The following is a 24,468-nucleotide window of genomic DNA, read 5'->3' on the forward strand; positions in this document are numbered from 1 at the left end:
ATTCAAACGAATGCCAAACACAAAGAAATAGACCGATCTGGCTGAAACTTGGTGTGTGTTCTTCCAAGAGATGCTACTAACTAAACATAACCTCGATACGCGCCAGTAGTGCTAGCTCTCTGACTTTGCACGAACTTTTCAAACGACCCTCGTATATCCTCTACTTTATTAAGATTGCATAGGTGTACATAAATGGCTGGTATCAGGTTTAAAAGGTCGATAGTTTAAACACAATGTCTCTGTTCTGGCTTTTAATATTAATTCTATGTCGCCGAATTGCCTGTTTGAAAAATAATCTGGATTATAAGTTAATTTGGAATAGACTTTATGGTTCCTATAGTTCCTACATGTAAAGAGAATGAATGTTGAAGATTTTAGAAGTGTAGATCCTAAAATATGTTTTAAGAAAGAAGTCGATAAGAAATATAATCAGAAATTGTCCACTCCTAATCTAGGACAGCCTTATGTCCTCCAGTTTACTCGATAGACCTGCTGCTTCTACACAAAAATGAAAAAAATACCAAGAAATAATCTATTACAGGAAATCTTGGAATCGCGTAAAGAGAAATCTTCAGTAAATCAGACTTTGTATAAGTTTGTTTGGTGCAATAAATTCCCTGGATCATTAAAATAAAAGTGTAGGAGAAAAAACAAATCTGTCATATTTCTTCTTTATTAAAATGCCAATTATAACAGTAGAGAAGGATAAATGTTATGTTCGTGGCTGGTGAGGAGAATTGATACAACATTGAACTTGCTTGCGCACATTGTTGGTAACCCTGCGCCAAGTTTCCATAAACAGGCAAAACTGTCAGCCTTGACAGGCGGCTTAGAAGTCTCTTGGTGCCTTTCTTTCTATCCGCATCTTTTTACAGTTACGTGGCAAACTGGCTTTCCTGACAGTGAACTCTGGCGATACTTTTTTTAAATATTATTACTTTAGGTTTTAAGAATTTTTTTTGTTTTTCAAAATAACTTTTTTACAGTTTATCCAGTGATTTTAAGAACATTCGAGGTTCAGAAATTTGGACAAAACTAGATAAGCTTTAATATAAATCAGAAGTTGAAAGTCGCATCCCCTTGGTGTACCTAAGAGAAATATCAAAGTTAATTTTTTCTGCGATATTCCATAACATACTCAATACTGGACACAATGAAGTGATTTAACTTTTCTACGATACATTAGTCTTGTAATATGGTGGATATACTCATTAAAATTAAATCATTTCCTAGCTAGAAAATACCTTGAGGTCAGAACCTAACAAATTAATTGAAATCTATAAAAATTCACGAATTATGTTAGATTAAGACCTAAGTTATTTTAGCGTCTTATGATCAATAATTTTTTTTTCACTTTAAATCTTAATAGCCGAACAGAAAATTTCTCCGCGGAGATTTTCAGCTTTATTGATTAGATTAAATTTTCAATAGCCGCGACTTATTTAATTAAATTTAATTGATATGGTTAATTTCGTTAAAGACCATGAATTATTATTAAAAATGATGACTCTGTCCTAAGTCTTAGAAGCGTCCGTCCTAACAAAAACTTCTGATTCACTATAGTCTGAGCAATTCGAGATATTCGCTGCAGAGACAACTTGTTCAAGTTGAATCTAATCTCTCTACTCTACCTGAAATAGACTGCTCAATATTGTTGCTATCGCAACAATGGGTAACATAAAGATTCCTTCTAAAATGTACATAATAATCTATTATATCAATAACGTGTATCATGATCAATAAAAAAAATCGTATCTAACTAAAAATCATTAATCATTCAAATGAGTCTCTGGATTTTTGTCCTGATTTAGCATGTTAATGGTTAAAAATCCAACATTGACGAAAACATTGAAGTAAAGCACTCGGTGCTTTTATAGGATTTTATTCCAATTATAAATCTCATTATTAAACATTTTAAAATTAAAAATAACTTTTTATTTCACTTAAAATACCGTATACTTGTATTCTCTTTATTCTGGAGGCAGTGTCATAATTCATAAGAGAATTTTTAATGGTACTGTAATGAAACTTGTTTTTCAGGAACAGTACTTTCGTTTTTGTGAGGAAGTACATTATATTAAATTAAATTTTACGTACAGTTCTTCTCAAAATGCTGAAAAATTTAGTTTATTTTGCCTAGGGATGATAATTTTTGCCCGAATTTCTTTTATTAAACTGTTTACATTCTATTCAATTTTAAATCCATTAAAAAACGTTCAATCCCCTCTCAAACTAGCCCGAAATAGCCAGGGTTCTCAACTGCTTTTTTCTTTTTTTTAAGTTAAATACGCGTAATAAATAATTATTATTCCGGTTATTTTAGTTGGAAGTTGCAAAGAAATTGCCTACCTGGAATTGCTTTCAATGCCTAAATAGCCGAGAGAAAACGTACGAAAAGTTGATGCCAGCGCCATCTCTGGAGCTTTCATTTAACTAGAGTTAGTCCCGACATGTTTAGACTTTATTTTTCATTTTATTGTTAAGCTTTCCTACAAAACTGGATAAAAAGAATTTATACATAAAGTGATAATTATAATAAGGCATTATTAACAATATAAACATTATTTTTAAAGTATCTACTTTTAAACAATTTGTAACGAACACAATACTTTACTATTAAGAACAAAATTGTATGTTTTTCAACCTTACGCTTTTTCCTGCAATTTTTAACAACTATCCTACCAGATCTGGCAGGTTCACCCCGATTGTACCCTGTTTAGAAAAAAAATTAATAACTAATTTTGCAAGGAATGTTACTTTGATGAAATTAATTAGCGCCGGTTAGTGAGTTCCGTGTGACTATCAATTTCCTTTGAAAACTGATATTTTAAACTTTGTTAATAATTATTTTGTTCATTTTTTAATATAATAAAAGTGAATAAAAAAATATTAACTTTTTTAGAGTAGGTAGTTTTTAGTAATTCTGTTGGAAGCCCTGATTTCTTTCGGTTACTTTCAAGTGTCGCCATCTTTCAGCGTAACCTAGCTTAGTTTGTGTCCTCTGTTTGATTTTATCATTTAAAAATCATGTTAAATTAATAAAAGATTGTGTATGCAGTTGCAATAATGACGTATCTTTAGAAATCACAAAAAACGTTAATATCTGACTGCAGCGCCCTAACTAGCTGCAGTTTGGCGAGGTAATTACTGTCGTAATATTTTAAACTATTATAACCTTCTCATGAGGGCTATATAATATATTAAACATTTTGGTATCTTTTACGTTTATTTTTAAATTCTGTAATTTAAATTTAAAAAAAAAAATCATGTCTTTGGGGTCATATATGATTATTTACTTAAAAAATGAAATTAGGAAGCTTAATATCATGTACTATAAAACAAACTAGTAATTAAGTAGTTGCTTTGTATTTTAAAGATTTCTGCTTGTTTTATTTATTTATTTATTTTTGTTTTAAGTTAAATAATATTATTTTTTGTTCTTAAGGTATACCTAGTATGTCTGATTGGGAACAAAGTTTGCTAAGTCAGGAAAATCTGGATCGCTCGTCACCTGAACTTTGGCCCGAAGCAAGTAAGTTAGTTTGGTTTTATTTTGTAAAATATTAATTGTAGAATTTAGTTTTAAAGTTCGCAACGGTCATTTCAAACTAATTATCAGATTTTTTGGAATTGCCTTGCTGAAACATATTTCTTTAGGCTACTTTCTTCTTTTCCTATTTGCGTAATGATTGAAATAAAAAAAGGGGAGACATAACTGAGTTCTTTGATAATTTTTGAATATCTTTAAATTAACAGTCTGTCAAATTTATCAGTTATATACATCATTCATACATTTATTTGGACCTCAAGAACCTCGCAATTAACATTAAAATGGAAAGGAGATTTAACAGTCTAATTAAACAAAGAAAGATATTAAATTCACAAAAGTGCACGATTCCCATTTTTTTTTTTTCTGCAAATATTGAAAATTGTTTACCTGTGATAAGTTTTTAAATCTTGACAGTCTAAGTGTAGGCACTTAATGTTAATTATGATTTCATTTTTGTTTTCAGTTCCGGGAGTGACGGAGTATGCCGCGCGGCACTCTATTTCTGGCAATTCAATCCCGAATGTCCTTGAGACCGTAAGAAACTTCGATGCAGAAGATCATAAACTTCTTACATGTAAGCATTCAGTTATATTGACTGAAGTGATTTTTTTTTTTTTAATTTTTGAACGTGCATTTATTTAAATTTTATAATTTTATGAACTAAACATTTAATTATAAATCTGACGCAAACGCCCTTACGATTTTCTTTTACCGTTATTTATCTAATGAATCTAATGAACAAAAAGAAATATTTTGTTTTTATTCTTTTTTTTTTTTTTTTTTTACCCTACGCCTTCACGGTCAATGGCTACTACGGTTTTTATTCTTATTTTGTGTAATGAATTTCTTTATTTATTTTTAAGAACCTTTAATATTATCAGTAATAATAATAAAATAATTATGTTTAAAGATTACAGTACGTTACCCAAGGAGGCGTTAGTAGCAGAATTGAAGAAGTTGCATGATCAGGCTTACAAATTAGGATTGGAAGAATCTAAAGAAATGACGAGAGGAAGGATTCTAAATATACTCTCTTCAACAACTAGAAAAAAGTAATACCAATGACTGTTTTTTAATTTAAATAATTCTGTAATACTTTTGTAATATATTCTTGTACAAATAATGTTCTTGAAATTTATGTAATTAAGAAAACAATGTAAATAATATAATGTATTAAACAACTGCACAGTTATAAGAAAAAGAAGGTTGTTTTTATCCAGGTTACAAATAGATGGGATCTGATACAATTTATTTCAACATGATTTTGTACATAAATTTTAAAAAAATATATATATTGTAAAATAAAGTTAATATTTTTTATTATTACGGCAATGAGAATATGGATTTTCTTATCCAATTTTGCAGGATTATTTCAAATGGGATCCTGATTTCAATGCCTTTTTAAGAAATTCTGTTTTGAATATATTTAAAAAAAAAATTGGAATGAATCTTCACAAGGTTTTCTCGTATTACTTAATTTTATTTTTTTGATACTTGGAATTTGTACTAAAAAGATGGTTACTACAATCTTGTTTTTATTTTATAGCAATGAAAATAGAAGACGTTACATATCTACTCTTAAGGAGGATATTATATTGCTATATAGGAAAAATTGAATGCTGTGGACGTCTCAGGATGGAAGATCTCCCGCTAAAAAAAAAACTTTCGAATCTCAAAAAAGTCGAGACAATTTCTTCGTAAAAAGACGTCGGAGTGATTTCGCTGTTTTTGGCTAGGTATTGGTATGTTCTACTTCCGTTACAACCCTAAAAGTAATACCTTTATCTGCGTAAAAAAAAACTTCTCTCAGGTTAAGAATGGTCAGACGCCATCAAGCTGAACGTCAATTACACCCCACCAAGAGGGATTCCAAAATCAAGGCCCCGAAACCTGAGAGATTGGGACAAGAGTGACTGAAACTGTAGCCCATGTGCTAGGAAAGATGTCCGCTTAATATGCTTCTGGTCATTTGGCGCCATCATGATTTGAAGATAAGATTGATGAATTTTTGGGAAGAAAAGGACTTCTCAACGCAGATGGCCGTGTAAGGGGCATTCCGGCAAAGTGGCCTTTCTACAAGCGTGGAAGGAAAAAAGCTCTCATAATTGACCCAAATTAGGTACGAGAAGAACAAAGTGTGAAGGTGCACTTTGAAGATAAAGAATGTGCCTTGTTCAGGAAAAATTTAGAGAGGAATCCAAGCTTTGGTTTGAATCGAGAGGAACGATTCCCAAGAGTTCTTTGACTCTTAGACATGGACAAGATTAGAGGTGTGTATTTTTCTTCTCAAATTACCTGAACCTTGAGCCAAATTACCCCCTTCACCTTGCCTTTTATGTTCCTTACAAAATCTTTACCGGTTGTCCTACGCCAGGTCCAAATATTTGTTTAATCTGTAAAGGCGAATGAAAAGGTTTACGATCAACATAATGTCCGTCCAGCCTTGCAGGAGTAATCGCGCAGTAAGTTTAGGTGAGTACCTGCTGATAAACTTTTCGTCATCTCTGCCTTGGAGTTTCGCCTCACCACTCCGGCGATTTGCGTTGCTCCTATTTTCTGAGGGCCGCATGGAGATATGCATTTTGATGTTTCACTTTAAAAAAATTGTTTTTGCTAGATGAAGAATTCGGCATAGTCCGTGAGTGTGACTTTTTTGGTTTGTTTTTTTCAAAGAAAATAACTGATTCATTGTACTAAACTTTCTTTGCCTAATGAAAAATATTAAATCATATGCGAAATTACTGAAATTAAATTATGTTGGTTTCTTCTACTCACTTTAAAAATTTTCCAACAAAAATCCGTTGGAATAAGTTTTTTCTAAGCGAACGTTATCTTTATCTATTATTGTTAATATTATTATATTGACTTTTTTCAGTAGTTTGATTTATTTACTTTCATTTATTATTATTATTTACTTTTGACCTTTTTGCATTTTTTTTATCGATATAGTCTGGTCCAAAAAAATTATGATTTATTAACATTAAAATAAAATTTCTTTCAAGATAACCTCAAGGCATTGATATTTTAATGACTGAGTACACTTATCCCCCGATTTACACGGAAGATAGGTTCCAGAGAAAACCGTGTAAATCGAAAATAAACTAAATGTGCATAATTCAGTTATTTATTTCAAAGTAAAATAAAACTAAATACATCTTAAAAAACATAAAAATAATAGTAGTGTATATAATTCATTTTACGTGTAGAAACAAGAAATCTAAATTAAAAAATTGAACTAAAGATTTCATTATGTACTGCTATCACTTTCATAGACTCTTCGTTTTTTCTTTCTGTTTACTATGATGTCACTTTCATCACTCGATAGTATTTGGTGCAATTCACTTTCGTTGTTAGATGAATAAGAAGCAATTTCAGATCGCTGAACCTTCGTAATGAAATCCGTAATTAACAATTGTTTGGTTTTTGGTCAAATCCTTATAGACCTCCTCATATTGAGTTCACTAAATCACATGAATATGTATAAACTTTTGATCATAAGAGCCCTGATATAATGAGAGCGACGCGTTTTTTTTTACAGTTCCTGCTTCTACAAAATCGCGTTGCTATCATTCCACTAGTGCACACTTTGTCGACTTGAGCGACGGACTGGGACTAGCTCTCATTGTACCGGGACCCTAGTACATACAAAATAGGAATACACTTTTTAGGTTAGAATAAATGGAATTCCTAGAATTATTTCTACCAATGTAAACAAATCGAACGGAATTAAAAAATGTGTGGAATTTTTTTTTTTTAATTTCATATTTTAAAAACCGTGTAAATCGGGGGGATAGGTGTTCATCTAGAAGTTCAGGGGTTCTGTGATACGATACTTTTAGAGAGGTTATAAACGCCTCTCACAAAATGAATAAAAGAATAATGTTCTTTTATATACGAGCTCTTCAAGTTAAGTCAAGTTTCAAAACTTAAGAGAGACAAACCGTAGAAGCAGAACCTTGTACTGGTACCATCTGATCACTTGATGACCATCTGATTTGGTTCATATACAGGGTGTTATTTTATTATTTATAATGTAAATTTTATATTTTGGAATATAGTTCTTAATTAATTAATTATTAAATTACATGTTTGCAAAAAATGGTATTGGATTTGATGATTCTGATCAATTATATTCTTATGGAAAGTGAAATCCTTTCATAATGCCGGCGCTGTTTTGAGGCCTACTTTTTTGCAATTAATCACAGATTTCTGCATCAATTTTTAAAATAACCAATATTCATGGTATACCTTTTGAAAGGTGATTGTATGTAGATGTTTTTCATGCGGAGTGTACGTTTTCAACTTATATAATATTTTTGAGTGAAATGAAGTCGAAAGTTTTCTGGAAAAAATTAGAAACTTGCTATTTCTTATGTTTGGGCCGCAAAATGAAGCACTTGATATTATTATTTTGAAATATCAATTAGCTTATTTAAAAGGAAATTTAACCTTCTTTCTAATGTGCTGATTGAAATCGCTTTAGCGTTAATAGTTTGAGAAATATAGACAACTGTTTGCTAAAAAGTAGTAATACCTTGAAAAAACAAAATTAAAAATATCTATAAAACGGAGCAGAATCGAGCCATAGTTTATATAGAATTTTTTGTTGCAAATGAAGCCCAGAATCACCTCCCGAAGTTTCGACCTTTCCTCCGTATACCCACTATATATTAGAGAGGATGATAATAGGGTGGGTAATAAGTTACATTCAGGCCGTCTTCATTCTTTAGATTCGGCCCTTCTTATGGTGACTAAAAAAGTGTAACCCACTCATCTACAAAAAACAAGGTTATTATTATTTTTTAAATAATCAATTTAATATTTTACAAGAAACAGCCAAACCGTAACAGTGCGGTTACGGCCCACAGTCCCTTAATGAATTAACACTGATGGAAATACTACAAACGTCTATTGATCGAAACATATTAAAAAAAGTATACAATATTACCCAGCCTCCTCTGTCAAGGCCACTTTTATTTTACATTTGAAAACTATGAATATTACAGTAAAATCAACTTGATTGTAAAATTTTATCTGAGTGCATGAAAAAAGTGCAGTTTTACACCACATATTAATAGTTTTAAATAAGAAATATGTTCTGTATTATGTTAAACTTTTATCATATTAAACTAATAAAATAATATTTAATACTCATAGCGAACTTTAAGTTGTATGATAATTTTTATATTTTCATGATTTCAATTTCAGGAACTTCAATCTTAAAAACTCCTTTTTCATCTTCAACCACCCATACACTACCGTTTTCTCCTTTGTGCAAACTTTCCACAATGCCCTTGGCTACATTGTCAGCTCTGAAATAAAACCAAATGTTTTTGACATGTTTTTGTCTTACAGAGATTGTAATGTACAAAAGTACGAAGAAGTTTAGTAAATGATTGAAACATAACTGATAAATCAATTTTTGGTAAAATCCGAGACCGGCGCGGAATAAAAAATAAGAACATGCATGCTACTACGGATAAAATTATCGATATTATCTAGTATTACGAACCTGACCCCAATATTAATAATAAAGTGCAGGTTTGTAAGAATATAAAAGGCTTCCATTCTCCTAATTCTAACATTTTCTTTACAAACATGGCTTATCTACATTTAAAAATATATATAATTTTTTTTTGTAAGAAAAATATTGAGGGGAAGTTTTTGGTTCCTATGAGAAAAAGAGTTATGTATAAAAGAAGAGACAAATTTGTGGAAACTATATGAACGGGTACAGGAACTTTATGGAGGGCAGACTTTTCGAATAATTTGGCGAAATGGACTTTATTCTTAAACAAAGATGGGCAACTTATTGACTTTCTCAGTCGAGTTCGAAGGAGAACAATTATACTACTGTGGTGTTCCAACTCTTGTGAAGAAGGTTGATGAAAAAAATTATGTTTAAAACAAATATCCGTTTATGGTAATATTTTCGAAGTAGTATAAAATAGCTATAAAATTTATATTTATTAGGAAATTGGTTTAGGGCTGGCTCTTGCTACCTAGGAGGGGTCGGCAATCTATTTCAAATAGAGAGCCATTTCTCCTTAAATAATTTTAATAAATCTTACCAAGAGCCGCAAGGATGATAGTGTACAAAACTCTGTAGATCATTTACATTCACAATTTATTATTTTATGATATTCAGTAACATTTAAATGTTTTAATATATTTATTTTCACTTATTGCTAAGTAAATAAATAATAACTAAACCTGTGTTTGAATGAAATTGGCGGCAGTCCTATATATTATGTACTGTATTTTAATATAATTCTATTCAATTTCAAACACATTCACATTTAAAATTCTTTTTGAAAAAATATCTTTACTTTAATAAATGAAATATATTGAAATAAAATTGAAATATACAATTTATTTTGGACAGGCTGAAGAGCCACAAAATTTGGATAAAAGAGTCGCATGCGGCTCGCGAGCCGCGGGTTGCCGACCCCTGACCTAGGTCATTGCCTCAAATTTTAGAGATTTCATAGCTAAAAACCAGAACTAAGTCCGTAATAAGTGTTCCAATTTATTTATTTATTTGATTTTTAGGCGCTGAACTTGATATTTGTCTAAAGGCTTAGAGCCTGGAATAACTTAGGAATAAGTAAAGTGCTTCCACCCTCTTCCAAATAACACCTTATCCTAATTTGACAGCTGGGCGTTAAGTGCGTCTGATAAAAATAGGCAGTAGTTTATGTTAGCAGACAGCACAGAAGACACACTAACCTTACATGTAACAATTTAGAAAAATATAATTGTCAACATCATAAGCCGTGAAGATGACCTAGTCTCTAGGGTTGAAAGCTTGGCAAAAATAAAAATAATGACTGAAATTGGTGAATGAATGAAATACATTGATTGACTTACTGCTGTAGCTTTTCAAATTTTATGTCATAATATGGTTTAATAAAATTTGCATCGGAGAATACAAATTTCTTTTCTTGATTAGCAAAAAATTTGCTCCCCAATGTACCGTGTGGACACATTGCTATAAATTTAATACCGTGTAGCTGATATTGATGTTCAGTCTGCAAAAAGAAAAAGATAAATCAATGAATTAAATAATTTTCGTTTAACTGTTATTCCCAAAAGAGACATATTATAAAGATGGAGAAGCAATTCTAGATTACTTTTATACCTGAAATTTATTTATACACTCATCGTTATTAAAATTAGGAGTAGACTTCAAAAGAATGTTTTGTTAGTCATAGACAAAATTTATTCGTTCTTTTAAAGAGAAATTCATTTTCATGAATATTGTATAAATAAGAATGCAGTTAGTTAATAACTAAAACAGATTACCAAATTTAACGAGAAATATTCAAAATCCTGAATTTCTGTTAAAAGTAAGAACCATTGTAAGATAGCATTTAATAAATATTGTTCATTTATTTTTGTGTATTACATCTTATCTAGTTTCCCAAAACATTAACCTAACAGTAACATTTTGCAGCAGTGCAAATAAATTAAAAATTGCATTTTAGTAAAGGTTTATTTTCTTACTCCCATGTCCCTAGTGAATTTAAGTACAGCTGCTTTAGTAGATGAATAAATTGGCATTATTGGGTACACATAGAATCCAAGTATAGAAGCAACATTGAGAACTGTTCCACCGTTTCCACCATGGTTTTTGCCCATATACTGAACGGCCAATAAAGAACCAGTTATAGTTCCCTTCTGAAAAAATTATACATAAAGAAGCAAAAAAATAGGTGTCCATGAACAACAAATTTCAAAATAAGATTGCTGGATCACGTTTATTGTTGGATTTACAAAACCTATTGACAGTTTAAAATCAAATATGAGGTGTGGCTATTAAATAACGAGACTATTGCTGTAAAACATTTTATTTTAACTTTATACATATTTAGTTATTATCATCTTCAATATACACCCCTCCACTATCCCTACAACGCTTCATGCGAGTTTACCATTGTTCGAAACAGTGCTGGAAGTCTTTTTCTGTGAGCTCCTGCATGACGCGTGCCACTTTTTCTTTTACAGCTTCAACCGACTGAAATCGTGTTCCTTTTAATGCCGATTTGACTTTGGGGAACAGATAAAAGTTACATGGGACCAGGACAGGCTAATAAGGCGGATGACCTAAAACTGGGATGTTGTACTTGGCTAGAAACGTCTTGACTGATAATGCAGTATGAGCCGGCGCGTTGTCTTGATGGAGAACCCATTTCTTGTTCTCCTACAAATCGGGTCGTTTTTTCCTTACTCTTTCACAGAGTTGAGCAAGCACCTCATGGTAGTATAATCGATATTTTCATCCGTTTTGGACGTGGAAGGGCGACCCCGGCTGGTCATCATCTCCGACGTCTTCTCGTCCATTTTGGAAACGCTTGAACCACTCAAAAACTCGCGCACGTGATTAACATTCATCGCCATAAACTTCTTTCAATAAAAGATAAGTTTCAGTAGCGGTTTCACCAAGTTTTATGTGAAATTTCATGACAATTCGTTGCTCTACTATGTAGTATCATGTATGTGTGTAGTATCATGTTTTCGGCAAAACGAAACTAACTGCTCTTACACAAACGACGGTTCCGGTCAGACAGATTTCTCTACAAACACGTGAGACTCTGCAATCGAAAGAGAAGGCTTTACGCTGCACAGCTGTCGGTCGTTAGGATTTGGCGCATGCATAGTTCTTCTGTAGTAACATCAGTCTCGTTGTTTAATAGCCACACCTGGTAAATAAACGAGAATTTTCTCTTTATTTTAAAGAAAAGTCAAGGATTGTATCTTTAATTGGAAAAGAAGAGCAAATTGTCCAATTTGTTTTTTTTTATCATTTATACTTTTTTGCTTAGTTTTTGACGATCAACCCTTGTAAAACTGTCCTGCCAGTCAGTTTTAATTACAATTCATTGCAAAAATTCTACAAAATTAACGGAAAAATTCAGTAATAACATTTAACACAATTTTCTTTCTTCTGTTCTTTAGCTAAACATTTTATAGTATTATTTTCTCTCTTACTAAGTTATTATATAATACAAGATTAGATTAGATTAGATTCCATCGGGGGAATTGGCTATTCAGCCTACGCCACCGCGACACCCCAAGGATCTATTGTGGCATCCCCCTAGTTGAAGACCCCCTCCCTATCCTGTCCTTAACCAAACTGTGGAATTGGGGGGGGGGCTCCCAGGTGGTCGATCAGAGCACCTGCCATCAGAGCACCCTCTCGAGTTCTGCTTGCCTTATAAGCCTTAATAGGTCCGAGAGGGGGCCCTGGCTGAGGCTTGTTGGCACCAGCTTCTCTTTGCCAAAGAGGCGGTACCTTAGCCAGACCAGCCCCTCGCACTGACATACCACATGCAGTGCCGTCTCCTCTTCTTCCTGACAAAACCTACACAGGCTATCCGTTGCCAGGCCCATGCGATGCATGTGCTTATTTAGTCTACAATGGCCAGTGAGAATGCCAACTGCTATCCTTATGGCCGCCCGGCCTAGTTGGAGTAGTTCTGCAGTTAGCTTGGGCGAGTAGCTATGGATAAACTTTTTCGCCTGTCTCTGGCCTGGAGTTTTGACCCACCATTCCCTTGATCGGTCCCGCATCCATAGCTTAATGGATGTGCTCCTGAGGCATCTTGAGACACCGCAGAACGGCTCCGGCCCGATAAGCGCTCTCATTGAACCCTCCCGGGCCAGGCGGTCCGCCGCCTCATTGCCTAATACAAACAAAGACGATGTAACATTGAAAATGTGGTTAGTCCGCATTGAATGTTGAAATACCTAACACAACAGTATTTAGCATATTGAAATGCAATAGTAATTATGTTAATTAATGATTGGAATTACCATTAGCATTACCCATCATTTATTATTAAACATTGGGAAGTGCACGGTTAAAACAAAATCAACAAATCTGGTAACACTTTATTAAGAGGCGTCAAACTTTCTCAGAGCGTACAATGGTAATAAACAAAACGGAAAATATCTGCAATTTTAATTTTTAATACTAATTTTTCACTATCAGAAACAGGCAGTTACCAATCTCAATTCAAATTCTTATCGCGTTGCTCCCACTATTTAAATACTATTTAAGACTTTAATCTAAAATAAACTATTATTAGGAAGGCAACGATAAAGTTAGTTTATGTATTTACCGCAGGTTAAAGAAGTCATCACTGTTAATGTTTCATAAAATGAAAATAGGCATACTGTTAAATAAAAATATCTTATTTAGTTCGTTATCTTCTGACAAAATATTTTATGTTGCAGCGAGGCCACAGTATGCCAGTTAGAGAGTTAAAAATATTCACTAGATTTTTTTTTAATCACTGTATTGCTTTTAATCCAAATTGGATCTTTACATAAACTTACGATATTAACGTCAACGGATTTTCGCCACCCTTCAGGTGAATCGTCCCAGAATCCAGCATTATTCACTAGTACGTCCACTTTTCCCCACTCTTTAATGGCCTTTTCAAATGATTCTATTTGAAATTGAATAAACAGATATTAAAACCATAAACATTATTTAAGTGATCAAAAACATCTAGACATACTTTTAAAAGACGTTTCATCGCTGACATCACATTTACAAAATATACAACTTCCAGGACCATAAGTTTTATTTAAGCTATCGCATAAGTCCATTCCTTCTTTTTCTTCTACATCTATAATTCCAATCTAAAGACAAAAAATTAACATTGTAAAGCGCAAAATTACACAAACTTTGTAATTTAAATGTTGTAATGTCTGTATATGTGTTATTCTTCCAATGTCAGGTGAGATACCTAATAAAGAATATATTCTTGCTGGGCGGATTCATGTGTCCTACCATAATCTAAAAAATAATGAGGTACTTTATAAAAGGTTTCAGCATTTTTGAAGGAAGAATTATTGTAATCGTATTTTGCATGAGGTTAAATCAAATGATGCTGTCACAGGTAAGGTGCATTTCTTTCATATGAATAACCAACCGCTTGTGTGCTTAGAATTTTTTATTGGTCTACTCACTTTTTGTTAAGAACCCCCAACAATAACTATTTTAACTTATAAATAACTAACGTATCATATAAAAGATAAGCTCACACTCAAATCGTTTCCCCCTTCACTCAAATTTAAATTCAATACCTCTCCTGCCTCCGGCGCAGGAGTTTTTAAACCCACAAATGGCCGAGACAATAAATTAAGTAAATTACAATAATGTGGCAACCGGTCTTAAGATTTTCTTTTCCTAGGAGCTTTATTGTGGCAGCCCTCCGTTCAGAAATGGATCGCTGGAACATATTAGCGTCAGTAACGAGATGACATTGTTCGTTAGCCTGGCAGTGCACTAAAAAATGCGGCGGGTTGATCTCAGTTGTTGCCAAGTTTTAAATTAAAAAAATTAAATGAAAAATGAATCTTCCTTCCTTCGTTAAAATAAGGAACCCTCATCACTAATGAGAAACAAACAAACGGAGACTATATCTTATCAAATACAAAGATAAGATTGAGTTCAAACTCTACTTTTTTCAAATTTGAACTGTAAATCTGAACTTCGAATAAAATTTTAAATATCTTTAACTAATTGACATATAATTTTAATTTTCATTCTCTGAATTGAATAAATATAATCTTTAATTTTGAGTAATTTGAAGTTTAATGGCATGTTTCATTCGATACTACCGTACTCATAAAAAAGAACCAATTAAAAAAAAAAAATTAATAACAGTAATATGCACGCTTAATTTCATTATGCATTGCAAAAACAAGAATAAGAATTTATTACCTTATACTTTTGAGCAGCTAATCTTTGGCATAAATGATTTCCTATGCCAGAACTTCCACCAGTTACTAAAGCTACCTTCATTCTGCCTTCAAAGTGTGAATGGAGAGACTGCTACTGTTTATTAAAACTTTTAAAGTCAATTTTTTCTACAGTCTAAACTATTTAACTTTTCATAATCAACTGAATGTGAGACTTACTGCTATTACAAGGTTGTTGTGGCCTTGAATGATTCTTAGTATTTGGGAAGTGGGAGAAATTGAAAGAAGGGTCCATACTCTTTTTTTTTTCTTTCTAATTTGAAATTTTTCTATTAAAACAAACCAAAATTTCTTATCATTGCAAGGATAACCATTTTGTGTACTCTTCTTCTTTTTTTGTTTCAATCAACTTATCTTACAGTTTTATCATTTTGATATTGTTTATAACAATCGACAACAATCATGCTGTATTGTGTTTAGTTTGTTAAGTAAGTTTAAATACAATTATTTTGAACGTATTTTAAATAAAATCACGAAAACTGAGAAAAAAAATTAGTGAGTTAAGTCGCAAATTCGGTTGACGGATTAGGATCACTTTTGAACAAAACTTGTCATCTACCATACTAAGTGCGCCGTAAGGATAAAATTAAGGGCGACTGGGAAGAAATGATTAAAGATGATTGTAAAGTATAAACTTACTTTACATTGCCAGTAAAAATACTATTGCCGAAAGGAACCAAAATTGCTTGTAAGTTATGCTAAGTTGATTATATTAGAAATCTCAACACAGCCAACAAAACAGGCTGTGATATCTCTGGTGTCAAAAATTAAGTAAGATATAAAATAAGAGTTTATGCCTTAACTATTAACCTAAATGCAGGTATAGATTTTTGAAAAAAAGTTATTAACATCAAGTAAAAAAAATTTAAAAATTAATAAAAAAAAATGAAATCGCCTTAATTTTACAAACGGCTGTCAGATAGCAGCACTTTATGGTTATTTAGCCTGACAAACCTGCAATCTCTACGCTGCAGTAAGAAATACTGATGCATGCCTGGCTGCAGCTAAGCACAACTAATTAAACTACTTCAGTTCAGAGTTCCGTAACTTTCAGTGAATGAAAACAGAACAGATCGCTTTTACTTTATGTAGACTAACTTATCCTCCTGTAAACATTAACCGCAGGGGAATATCGACCTCCACTCAAGTACACTACCTCGGACTGTATTCCAGTCATTCAACTTACATGGAATCCAAATTCGTGACTGAAAAGAAAAAAATGAAACAGACTTAATTGAAAATTATGAACGTACAAAACAAACTACACATTTTTTTTTTTGTCGAATCTAATATGGATTTCGGAGCTGTAAGGATGCAAGAAATACTGACAATCCAATCTTTCCAATCCATAAATTCTTCGCCGTATTGCCAGCTGTGACTCTAAATCATCCCTTCACAAATACCCCAATTATACCCTTCGTTACCGACCTAATCCATTCTCTCTTCATGAATTTCCATAATAACATTAAAACCCAACCTCAACCGAAGCGCCATCTGAGTCCTCTTATCCCAACAATCTCGCTATGTTCTTAAGTTCTATGAACGCTGACTCCTATACTCCTAGCTTCCGATTCTTTTGCAAACAGTTCTTCAACAATAGTCAAATTAATTTAGATTAAAACAACAATAGCTAGTTGTGTATAATTATTTCAACATTCGAACATAGTTCTTAAAATAAAACATTATACTGGGCAAAAATATAATATTGACAAAAATAACTGGTGACAGCTCCCCTTTAGTTAACGTTCTTAAACCCAGGGAAGCCAAACTAACGATCTACTCGTTTGTTTTACTGATTTTTTAAACTATATTATCTCAAAATTTATTGGGATTCAAAAAAAAAAAGAAGTGATTATGCACTGTACTGAAAACTGTATGATGCATAAGCTCATTTAAAAATAAACCAGCTCAGACTAATATTTAGCAAAATCTAATTAACAGAAGAGATTGTTTACACTTCAGTAATTAAGTAAATACTGTTTTAAACCTTACTTTAATAAACAAATCTGGTTTTAGAATCATTCAGATCTTCGATTACTTTCATTATTATTATGTATTTTAAGTTTCAGAATTCATGAAAGACCTCGGATATTTATTGCAACAATAAGTGATTAGAACTAAGACGCGGAATTCCACGAGGTTACGTCCTTCGACAACTGTTTTTCTTAATTTTTTATGAAGAACGTGAGAGAATAAATTCCTGAAAAAGCTTTGTACTAATGAAATTACTCTAATATTTAATAAAAAGGAAGTTGCTGAATCAAATGAGATTGCCAATGACAATGTTTCTTCTTAGCAAAATAGGGAGACAGAAATAATTAATATGAAATAGAGCTTTAAATAAAGTATTTAGACTTAGAAATTGATGAAGAGCCAGTAATTTTCTTGGGCTTAAGATGAGCACTAAATTTAATACAGCTTATAAAGTAATGCCTATTTTTTCAGGCAATCTTAAATTAGGTGTAGACTGAGTCGGATAGCAAACATACTTTACTGCAAATTTCTTTTGTTCAAGCTTAAAACTACAAGCTTACAGTTTCTAATGCTACTTAATATAACGAGGAAATCGCCAACATGCCAATTTCCAGGATAGAATTACCATGAAATACTCCACAATACTTGATATTCGTGCAAGGTTGGCCAAAAATTCTGTAACTACAAACGAGCTGCCAAACATTCTACAAACAATAAATTAACTAACATGCCACAAAAATGCACACCCCGTTACCCAAGAGAATTTATCGAAGACATTCGACGCGCTAGAGCCGCTTTTGTAAACTTTTTAATACGAATACCTACTCACATTTTTTAGTAGTTTGGGAAATGGATCTTTGTTGACCTTCAATTTGAAACTTAAGAACTAATTTTAAGTTAATGGCGGTTAAGTGTATGTCAGACGAAGTACGTCTACTGGAGCTAAAAAAATTTAAAAAAACAAAATTAAGTATGTTTTTTTTTTAACAAAAAATTGTTTGTACATCTTGGAAGAACTCACACAGTCCAAGTGGATTTTTCAAGTCGACTGACTTAAATGTGAAAATCGATTATTTATTTTCACTATTTTTGTTATTTCAATTTATTTATAAATATTTATACTTAGTAACGTTGTTATCGTAATATCGAACTTCTATTGACTGAGCGTTTTGCCTCACTACCAGTATGGGTTTCGCAACCTTCGTTGCACTATCCATCAATGTCATCAAGTAATAGATCTTGCTTCCTCCTCTCTTGAACTGTTGCAGCATTACTCCAGGGCCACCCTCGATAGGGCACAAATATTTTATCGGGCCAGCCTTCGGGTTTAAAGAAATTCTTAGGCACACCGACTATTTCATTATTATGTCATATATTTTTTGTTGTAAATTTAGGCTCTACTTTCTTTTCTTGCACCCAGTAGAGGTAAATTTATTCCTCAGGTTAGTATTCTTTGGCTTTCGCTTTAAATATTTCCTTTCTACTTATCGTAATTTAATAATGTTCACTTATGCTGACAATGATGCCATTCTCTTTCACCTCACCTGACACAGTACGAGGGTCGTTTGAAAAGTCCGTGCAAAGTCAGAGAGATAGCACCACTGGCGCGTATCGAGGTTATGTTTAGTTAGTAGCATCTCTTGAAAGAACACACACCAAGTATCAGCCAGATCGGTCTATTTCTTTGTGTTTGGCATTCGTTTGAATCGAGGAAGTCGAGTGATTTTCAAAAAATGGACGAAAAAGAATTTCGTGTGTTGATTAAACACTACTTTATGAAAGGCAAAACGCCTCAGGAGACTAAAGAGAAGCTTGATAAACATTATGGTGACTCTGCACCTTCGATTAGAACAGTTTATAAGTTGTTTCAAAATTTTCGGAGTGGCCATATGGGCACAAGTGACGCTGAACGTTCTGGACGCCCTGTTGAGGTTACTACCCCAGAAATCATTGATAAAATCCATGATATGGTGATGGATGACAGAAGAGTGAAGGTGCGTGAGATTGCTAGTGCTGTGGGCATCTCGAATGAACGGGTACATAATATTTTGCATCAACATTTGGACATGACAAAGCTATCCGCAAGATGGGTGCCGCGATTGCTCACGCTTGACCAAAAACGAAATCGTGTGAAGTGTTGCAAGGACGGTTTGCAGCTGTTCCAGAAGAATCCCCAGGACTTTAAGCGACGTTTCGTCACTGTGGATGAAACATGGATACATCACTACACTCCTGAGACCAAAGAACAATCTAAACAATGGGTTACCAATGGGGAATCTGCGCCAAAAAAGGCGAAGACCGTTCCTTCGGCCGGGAAGATTATGGCGACTGTCTTTTGGGATTCGCAAGGACTAATCCTCATCGACTATCTGGAAAAGGGTAAAACTATTACAGGTGCATATTATTCATCGTTATTGGACCGTTTGAAAACCGAGCTGCAAGAAAAACGCCCACGATTGGCCCACAAAAAAGTCCTTTTCCATCACGACAACGCACCAGCTCACACCTCAGCAGTTGTGGTCGCAAAATTAATGGAAATAGGGTTCCAACTCGTTTCACATCCCCCCTATTCTCCAGACTTGGCTCCCTCGGACTACTATTTGTTCCCCAATATGAAGAAATGGCTGGCGGGAAAAAGATTTTATTCAAACGAGGAGTTGATTGCAGAAACGAATGGCTATTTTTCAGACTTGGACAAATCCTATTATTCGGAAGGGATCAACAAACTAGAGCAGCGTTGGACGAAGTGTATAAGCCTAAAAGGAGACTATGTTGAAAAATAAAAAAGGTTTACCCCAAAAAATTAAGTAGTTTTTATTTTTGCACGGACTTTTCAAACGACCCTCGTACAATCCTCTCGTACCTAATCACACTAGAACATTTTATCTTTTGATATCTGGTTTGGAAAATAGAAAAATGAAGGTGAATATCTATAAATTTTAAGGATGGTCAAATGCTATGTCTGAACTGATCTTGTGTATGGAGCTGAGGCTTGGACCCCGAAGATAAAAACATAATAATAAACTTATTGCTTTCAAATGTTCATAGCAAGGGGGGAGCATACATAGCTCATATAAACATTACAAAAAAATTAATCTGACATTAGTGCTGGCTACTTTGAAATCCTGTAAAATAGCGAAATTTACATAAAAAATACATATAGGTATAAGAAATCTTATTTAGACAATATAATGGAAATCTTCAGCATCTTACCATATAGATAAATGACAGTAATTCTAATGATATTTTGATGAAATGAATGTTATGTCAGAGAATAATTCAAACACAAAAGTACAAAAGAGACAAAAATAGTACCATGTTTAAGCCCTACAATAATAATGATCTTACTCTTAATCCCTCGATAGTAAATTTACAAATATTGTTTGCTTTGATATCATCTAAGCACAATAATTTTTCAAATTGGACTAAGTTAGAAACCTGCTCCTCTTGAAAATGAAATAGTAAGAATTTATTTCTCAGACAATCTAAAATTTTACATTCTATAAAGAAACACAAGATAAAACAATGAGAAGACTCGAGGGCCTTTGAGATGTGGCTAGTTACACGTATCTTGAGTAACTCTTGATGGACGGATATGCCACATGAAGAAGAAGAAGATTCATAAATACCAGAATATAACTTTTACTTTTGCGTACAGCATGCGCTTCAGTTTATCTAAATCAGACTGAACTTCTGCGAGTATCCCAGCCTAGGTATGCAAAAATACCAAGAGTAAAAACTACAATTACTAATCAACGATGCGGATTAACCTTATTAATTTTAAAGTAAAGTTTGGAAATTCCCGCTTTATGTTTTATAGCTGGACGTTTGATTTGTTGTAGTATAAGCGTGCGTAGTTTACAGTGTAGTGGGAGTTGTGTAACTTGTTTGGACTGATGACCGCATTAGCGCCAGTGCAGCCTTATCTGGGAACAGTTGAATCCAGTAAGACCGTGGTGTATGTTGTGACTCGCTGTAATCCGTTTGATAAACCTTATTTTGGAACGGTTTTTTATCATTGTTATTACCTCAAAAAAAAACGTGTTTAGATGTTTCATTAATTTGTATTTAGTAAGAAGGTTGTGTAATTTTTGTGCCATGTTTATTAGGTTAAATATAAGAAGATGTTTTCATTTCTAACTCTTAAATTAGTACATTTAAGGTAATAGGACATAAGTTATTTGTATGAATTTATATTGTATTGGTGTTTTACAAGGGAATACAGTTAATAGTTCAGTGGGAAAGTGAAATTTATCAGTTCAAGGAGGAATAAATACATTTATTTATTTATTTATTTTTGTGTGTATTAATTTATTGTAACTGTAGGGTATAGTGACTTGATAAAAGGTTCTTCTTTTTTGCTCTAAATAAAAGTGCTAGGTCTTAATAGTGGGCCCGTTATTGGTGCCTAGTTTATGGCATTCTCATGTTGCTCCAATCTTGGAATCCAGATCTACAATACAGTGGACAACAGACGCAGAGTCAAGAATCATCCCAAGTAACTCTACAAAGCATTCAGGACAATCTTAAACCAGGATGGTTTGTGCACTTGACAGCTGACAATCGTCTTTATTATACCAAGTAAGTGAGCTTTTTATCTTTGGATCTAGATTTAATGATAAAAGTCTCTTGCATGTTTCTCTTATGGAAATGATTCATCTACAATTGAAACGTGTTTCTTAAAACACATATCATGTGTAATAAATAATGTTTAGGGCTGGTAATTTGTTTTTTTTACCATCTTCGAAAGGTGGAAATTTATTTATTTTAAAAATATGAAATTATTGCTAAAATAACGTAACATTTGCCTGATAAAATAGGTATTAACCAAGTTAAAAGAAAGTTTCTTTCCACTTTCATAAAATTCCTAACATTTTTTAACTCAAAATTTTTGTCGAAAGATAAATCGTCCGTCGTAACCGAATCTGATCTTTATATTGGCAATGGTCAGCCAATTACATTCAATCTGGAAAAATGAGTACACATTTTACCCTTATAAATATCTTATAGGCGATAGGTCTTTTTTGTTTTCGCTCGTCGGCTTTTATTTTTGTTTTTTCTTTGAAAATTGTTACCGATAAAAGTTTTAAAACTATAAATTTACAATAAGTATACCAAGTTTTTTGTTTTTGTTTAATCAGAGCGCTGCTTTTTAAGTGTAGAAATTAAAAAAAGATTCAATTAAGCGCAATTTCGATTCTCAGATTTTTTCCAAAAGCTTATTGCAGGTGAAGGTGAAAACCTAAACCTTATATAAAACCATCTTTCTCTTAATTTTTCGTTTTTGAGATATGCCTACCACTTTTTTTTTGGACTAGGTTAACTTAGAACATACTATATGTATCTGGTTTCATGTTTTCTAACGAAAGTTTGTACTTACCTTACAAAATAAAAAAGTCAAATAATTTAAAGAAGCGAAAGGTAGGTTAAGTTTACACTGTAATTGTGTGTAGCGTATAACCTTAAGTGAGGCTGCTGCACAAACTACATTGTGATGCTGTCATAATCTATGTAGGGATCATGTTTATCTGACATAAAGATATTTATTAAATACATGTATATTCATTTTTTTTTTTTTAAGTATTTATAAAACTAAAATTATCCTTTTTTTTTACCCGAAACTTGCCAGCACTTTCCTCGTATTAGTTTTTCAATATCTGGATTCAAAGACTGAGAACAGACAATCTTCTTTAAGGTAGATAGATGTTTACCAGTTAATCTTGATCTGTATGCCGTTTTATTTAATTTCATGGACGAAAAATAGATGCTTACACAATTATGTGCTCCCAAAAACATTTTAATTACCGGGTATTGAATAATTCTAGAAATCACTTAATTCCAGTTGGGAGCATTTGTGTGTACGATATTGCCTCCATCTACTACCCTAAGCGCTATTTTCTTCATAAGAATTTTATTTCAGAACATCGTCAGGTCACAAAAAATTACCTCGCGGGACGCATGTGGTTACCGATTTTCTGGAATGAAGTGTCATTCGATTCGATATTAATTATATAAATGCGTCTGTTGTTGGTCATTATGCAGTACTTAATACTGTAGGAGCCATAGTTTGCCCCGGTTGAAAAAGGTCGACCTTTGTAGTGATTCATTATATTGCACGATATAAAAGCAAACTATACGCAGGAAGATAATATTCAGAGATGTGTAAGATTTGTAAATATTGTTCTTAATAGGACTATGAAAACTATAAATAGAACTATCCGAAAGGTATAAGGGTTGATTAAACACCAAAAATCAGCAAGTACCCATCATTTCATTCATACTTCAGTTCGTTATTTCTGTTACAAAAGTAACCTTAGAAAAAGCATGTGTTATATTGACATTTTATTATAATTGATATTTAAGCAATTTTACTGCATTCAATTTTCATTAAATTTGTTTAGAATTTATTAAATGACACAGTCCTCTATGCTGGCCATTTTCATCTACAAAATATTTTGTTTTGCAAAGAGTAGCCTACCAAAATGAGTTAGTCCATATATTACAGCGAACTGGCCTTCTACCGGGATTGACCCACCACCCCCCTCCCCCAAAAGTGCCCTTAATCGAATGATTCCAGGAAAATGTTTCCTATAAAAGTTATAGAACTATTTGTGATCTATAATTATACCAAGTTTAAAGAAAATCGGAAGAGCGGTTTTTGAAATAAAGTGAAAAATGTGAAAAATCTATTCAATAAAGTGGTACTTCCGATGGGCCTATTTTGACCAAAAATTTATTGTCGCTTCCGGTGGTGACACTTGAACGAAATATCGAATTTGGGGTTTCTGCGATTATCCGTTCCTGAGATATAGCGGATAAACTAAGTACAGAGTTGTAAAGTCAGTCCAAACCTATGGCATCAAGGACCGATGGGTTAGAGAACTTGAAATTCTAGGAATTCCAGATCTGTAACCCAACCTGCCTTAGCCGTGCTTTTTATTATCACATTTCTCTCTCTCTTCTATCTGACAAGCCGAATGCCATCGGTTTCTGTCGGCTATTTTCGGTTCGACCGACCATTATTTTATTTCCAATTTAATATTTAACATCTAATACGGGAAGGGATTAGCTATGAGGTTAGCATACTGGACTCCCACGCGGAGGTCCCGGGTTCGAATCCAGCAGCTGACCCTTAGATTTTCTCTTCCTAGGAGCTTCTTACAGCTCAC

The 24,468-nt window shown here is 32.9% G+C and overlaps 3 protein-coding genes and 1 long non-coding RNA gene across 11 annotated transcripts in view; 3 read left to right on the plus strand and 1 right to left on the minus strand.

The window, feature by feature from the left end:
* Positions 1-4,882, plus strand: part of lin-52 (DREAM core complex component lin-52) — a 450,123-nt gene extending 445,241 nt beyond the window's left edge. Inside the window, exons 6-8 of the mRNA XM_074124351.1 lie at positions 3,449-3,532; positions 4,014-4,124; positions 4,461-4,882. Of these exons, the coding sequence (XP_073980452.1) occupies positions 3,449-3,532; positions 4,014-4,124; positions 4,461-4,606 (341 nt within the window). The 3' untranslated portion in view covers positions 4,607-4,882. The remainder of the gene's footprint in view (positions 1-3,448; positions 3,533-4,013; positions 4,125-4,460) is intronic.
* Positions 4,883-4,990: 108 nt separating this feature from the next.
* LOC141452351 (uncharacterized) lies at positions 4,991-14,724 on the plus strand. Of its 2 annotated transcripts, none has more exons than XR_012457333.1 (3): positions 4,991-5,008; positions 5,097-9,473; positions 14,299-14,724. It is a non-coding gene; the product is annotated as an uncharacterized lncRNA (long non-coding RNA). The 2 variants fall into 2 exon arrangements; XR_012457334.1 differs by lacking the exon at positions 14,299-14,724 and having other exon boundaries at positions 4,992-5,008; positions 5,097-9,091; positions 9,194-9,537.
* LOC141452324 (15-hydroxyprostaglandin dehydrogenase [NAD(+)]-like) lies at positions 6,661-15,496 on the minus strand. Of its 3 annotated transcripts, none has more exons than XM_074124346.1 (6): positions 15,288-15,496; positions 14,077-14,200; positions 13,892-14,004; positions 11,057-11,230; positions 10,421-10,581; positions 6,661-8,862 (listed from the first exon to the last, which is right to left on the minus strand). In XM_074124346.1, exons 1-6 carry the CDS (start codon positions 15,366-15,368, stop codon positions 8,733-8,735), a joined length of 783 nt encoding a protein of 260 aa, XP_073980447.1. In that variant the 5' UTR covers positions 15,369-15,496; the 3' UTR covers positions 6,661-8,732. The 3 variants fall into 3 exon arrangements, with proteins under 3 accessions (XP_073980447.1, XP_073980446.1, XP_073980445.1); XM_074124345.1 differs by lacking the exon at positions 15,288-15,496 and adding an exon at positions 14,716-14,849 and having other exon boundaries at positions 11,057-11,227; XM_074124344.1 differs by lacking the exon at positions 15,288-15,496 and adding an exon at positions 14,716-14,849.
* Positions 15,497-21,192: 5,696 nt separating this feature from the next.
* Positions 21,193-24,468, plus strand: part of LOC141452295 (uncharacterized) — a 592,044-nt gene continuing 588,768 nt past the window's right edge. For 2 of the 5 annotated variants that reach the window (XM_074124274.1, XM_074124275.1), the window contains exon 1: positions 21,194-21,880. In XM_074124274.1, the coding sequence (XP_073980375.1) occupies positions 21,726-21,880 (155 nt within the window). In that variant the 5' untranslated portion in view covers positions 21,194-21,725. Of the gene's footprint in view, positions 21,881-24,468 lie in introns of all 5 variants that reach the window. The other 3 variants (XM_074124279.1, XM_074124280.1, XM_074124276.1) reach the window with 2 other exon arrangements.

The sequence above is a fragment of the Rhodnius prolixus genome, unplaced genomic scaffold (genome assembly GCF_049639745.1).
Source record: "Rhodnius prolixus isolate KJV_2025 unplaced genomic scaffold, Rpr scaffold_3, whole genome shotgun sequence".
Taxonomy (NCBI): Eukaryota; Metazoa; Arthropoda; class Insecta; order Hemiptera; family Reduviidae; genus Rhodnius; species Rhodnius prolixus.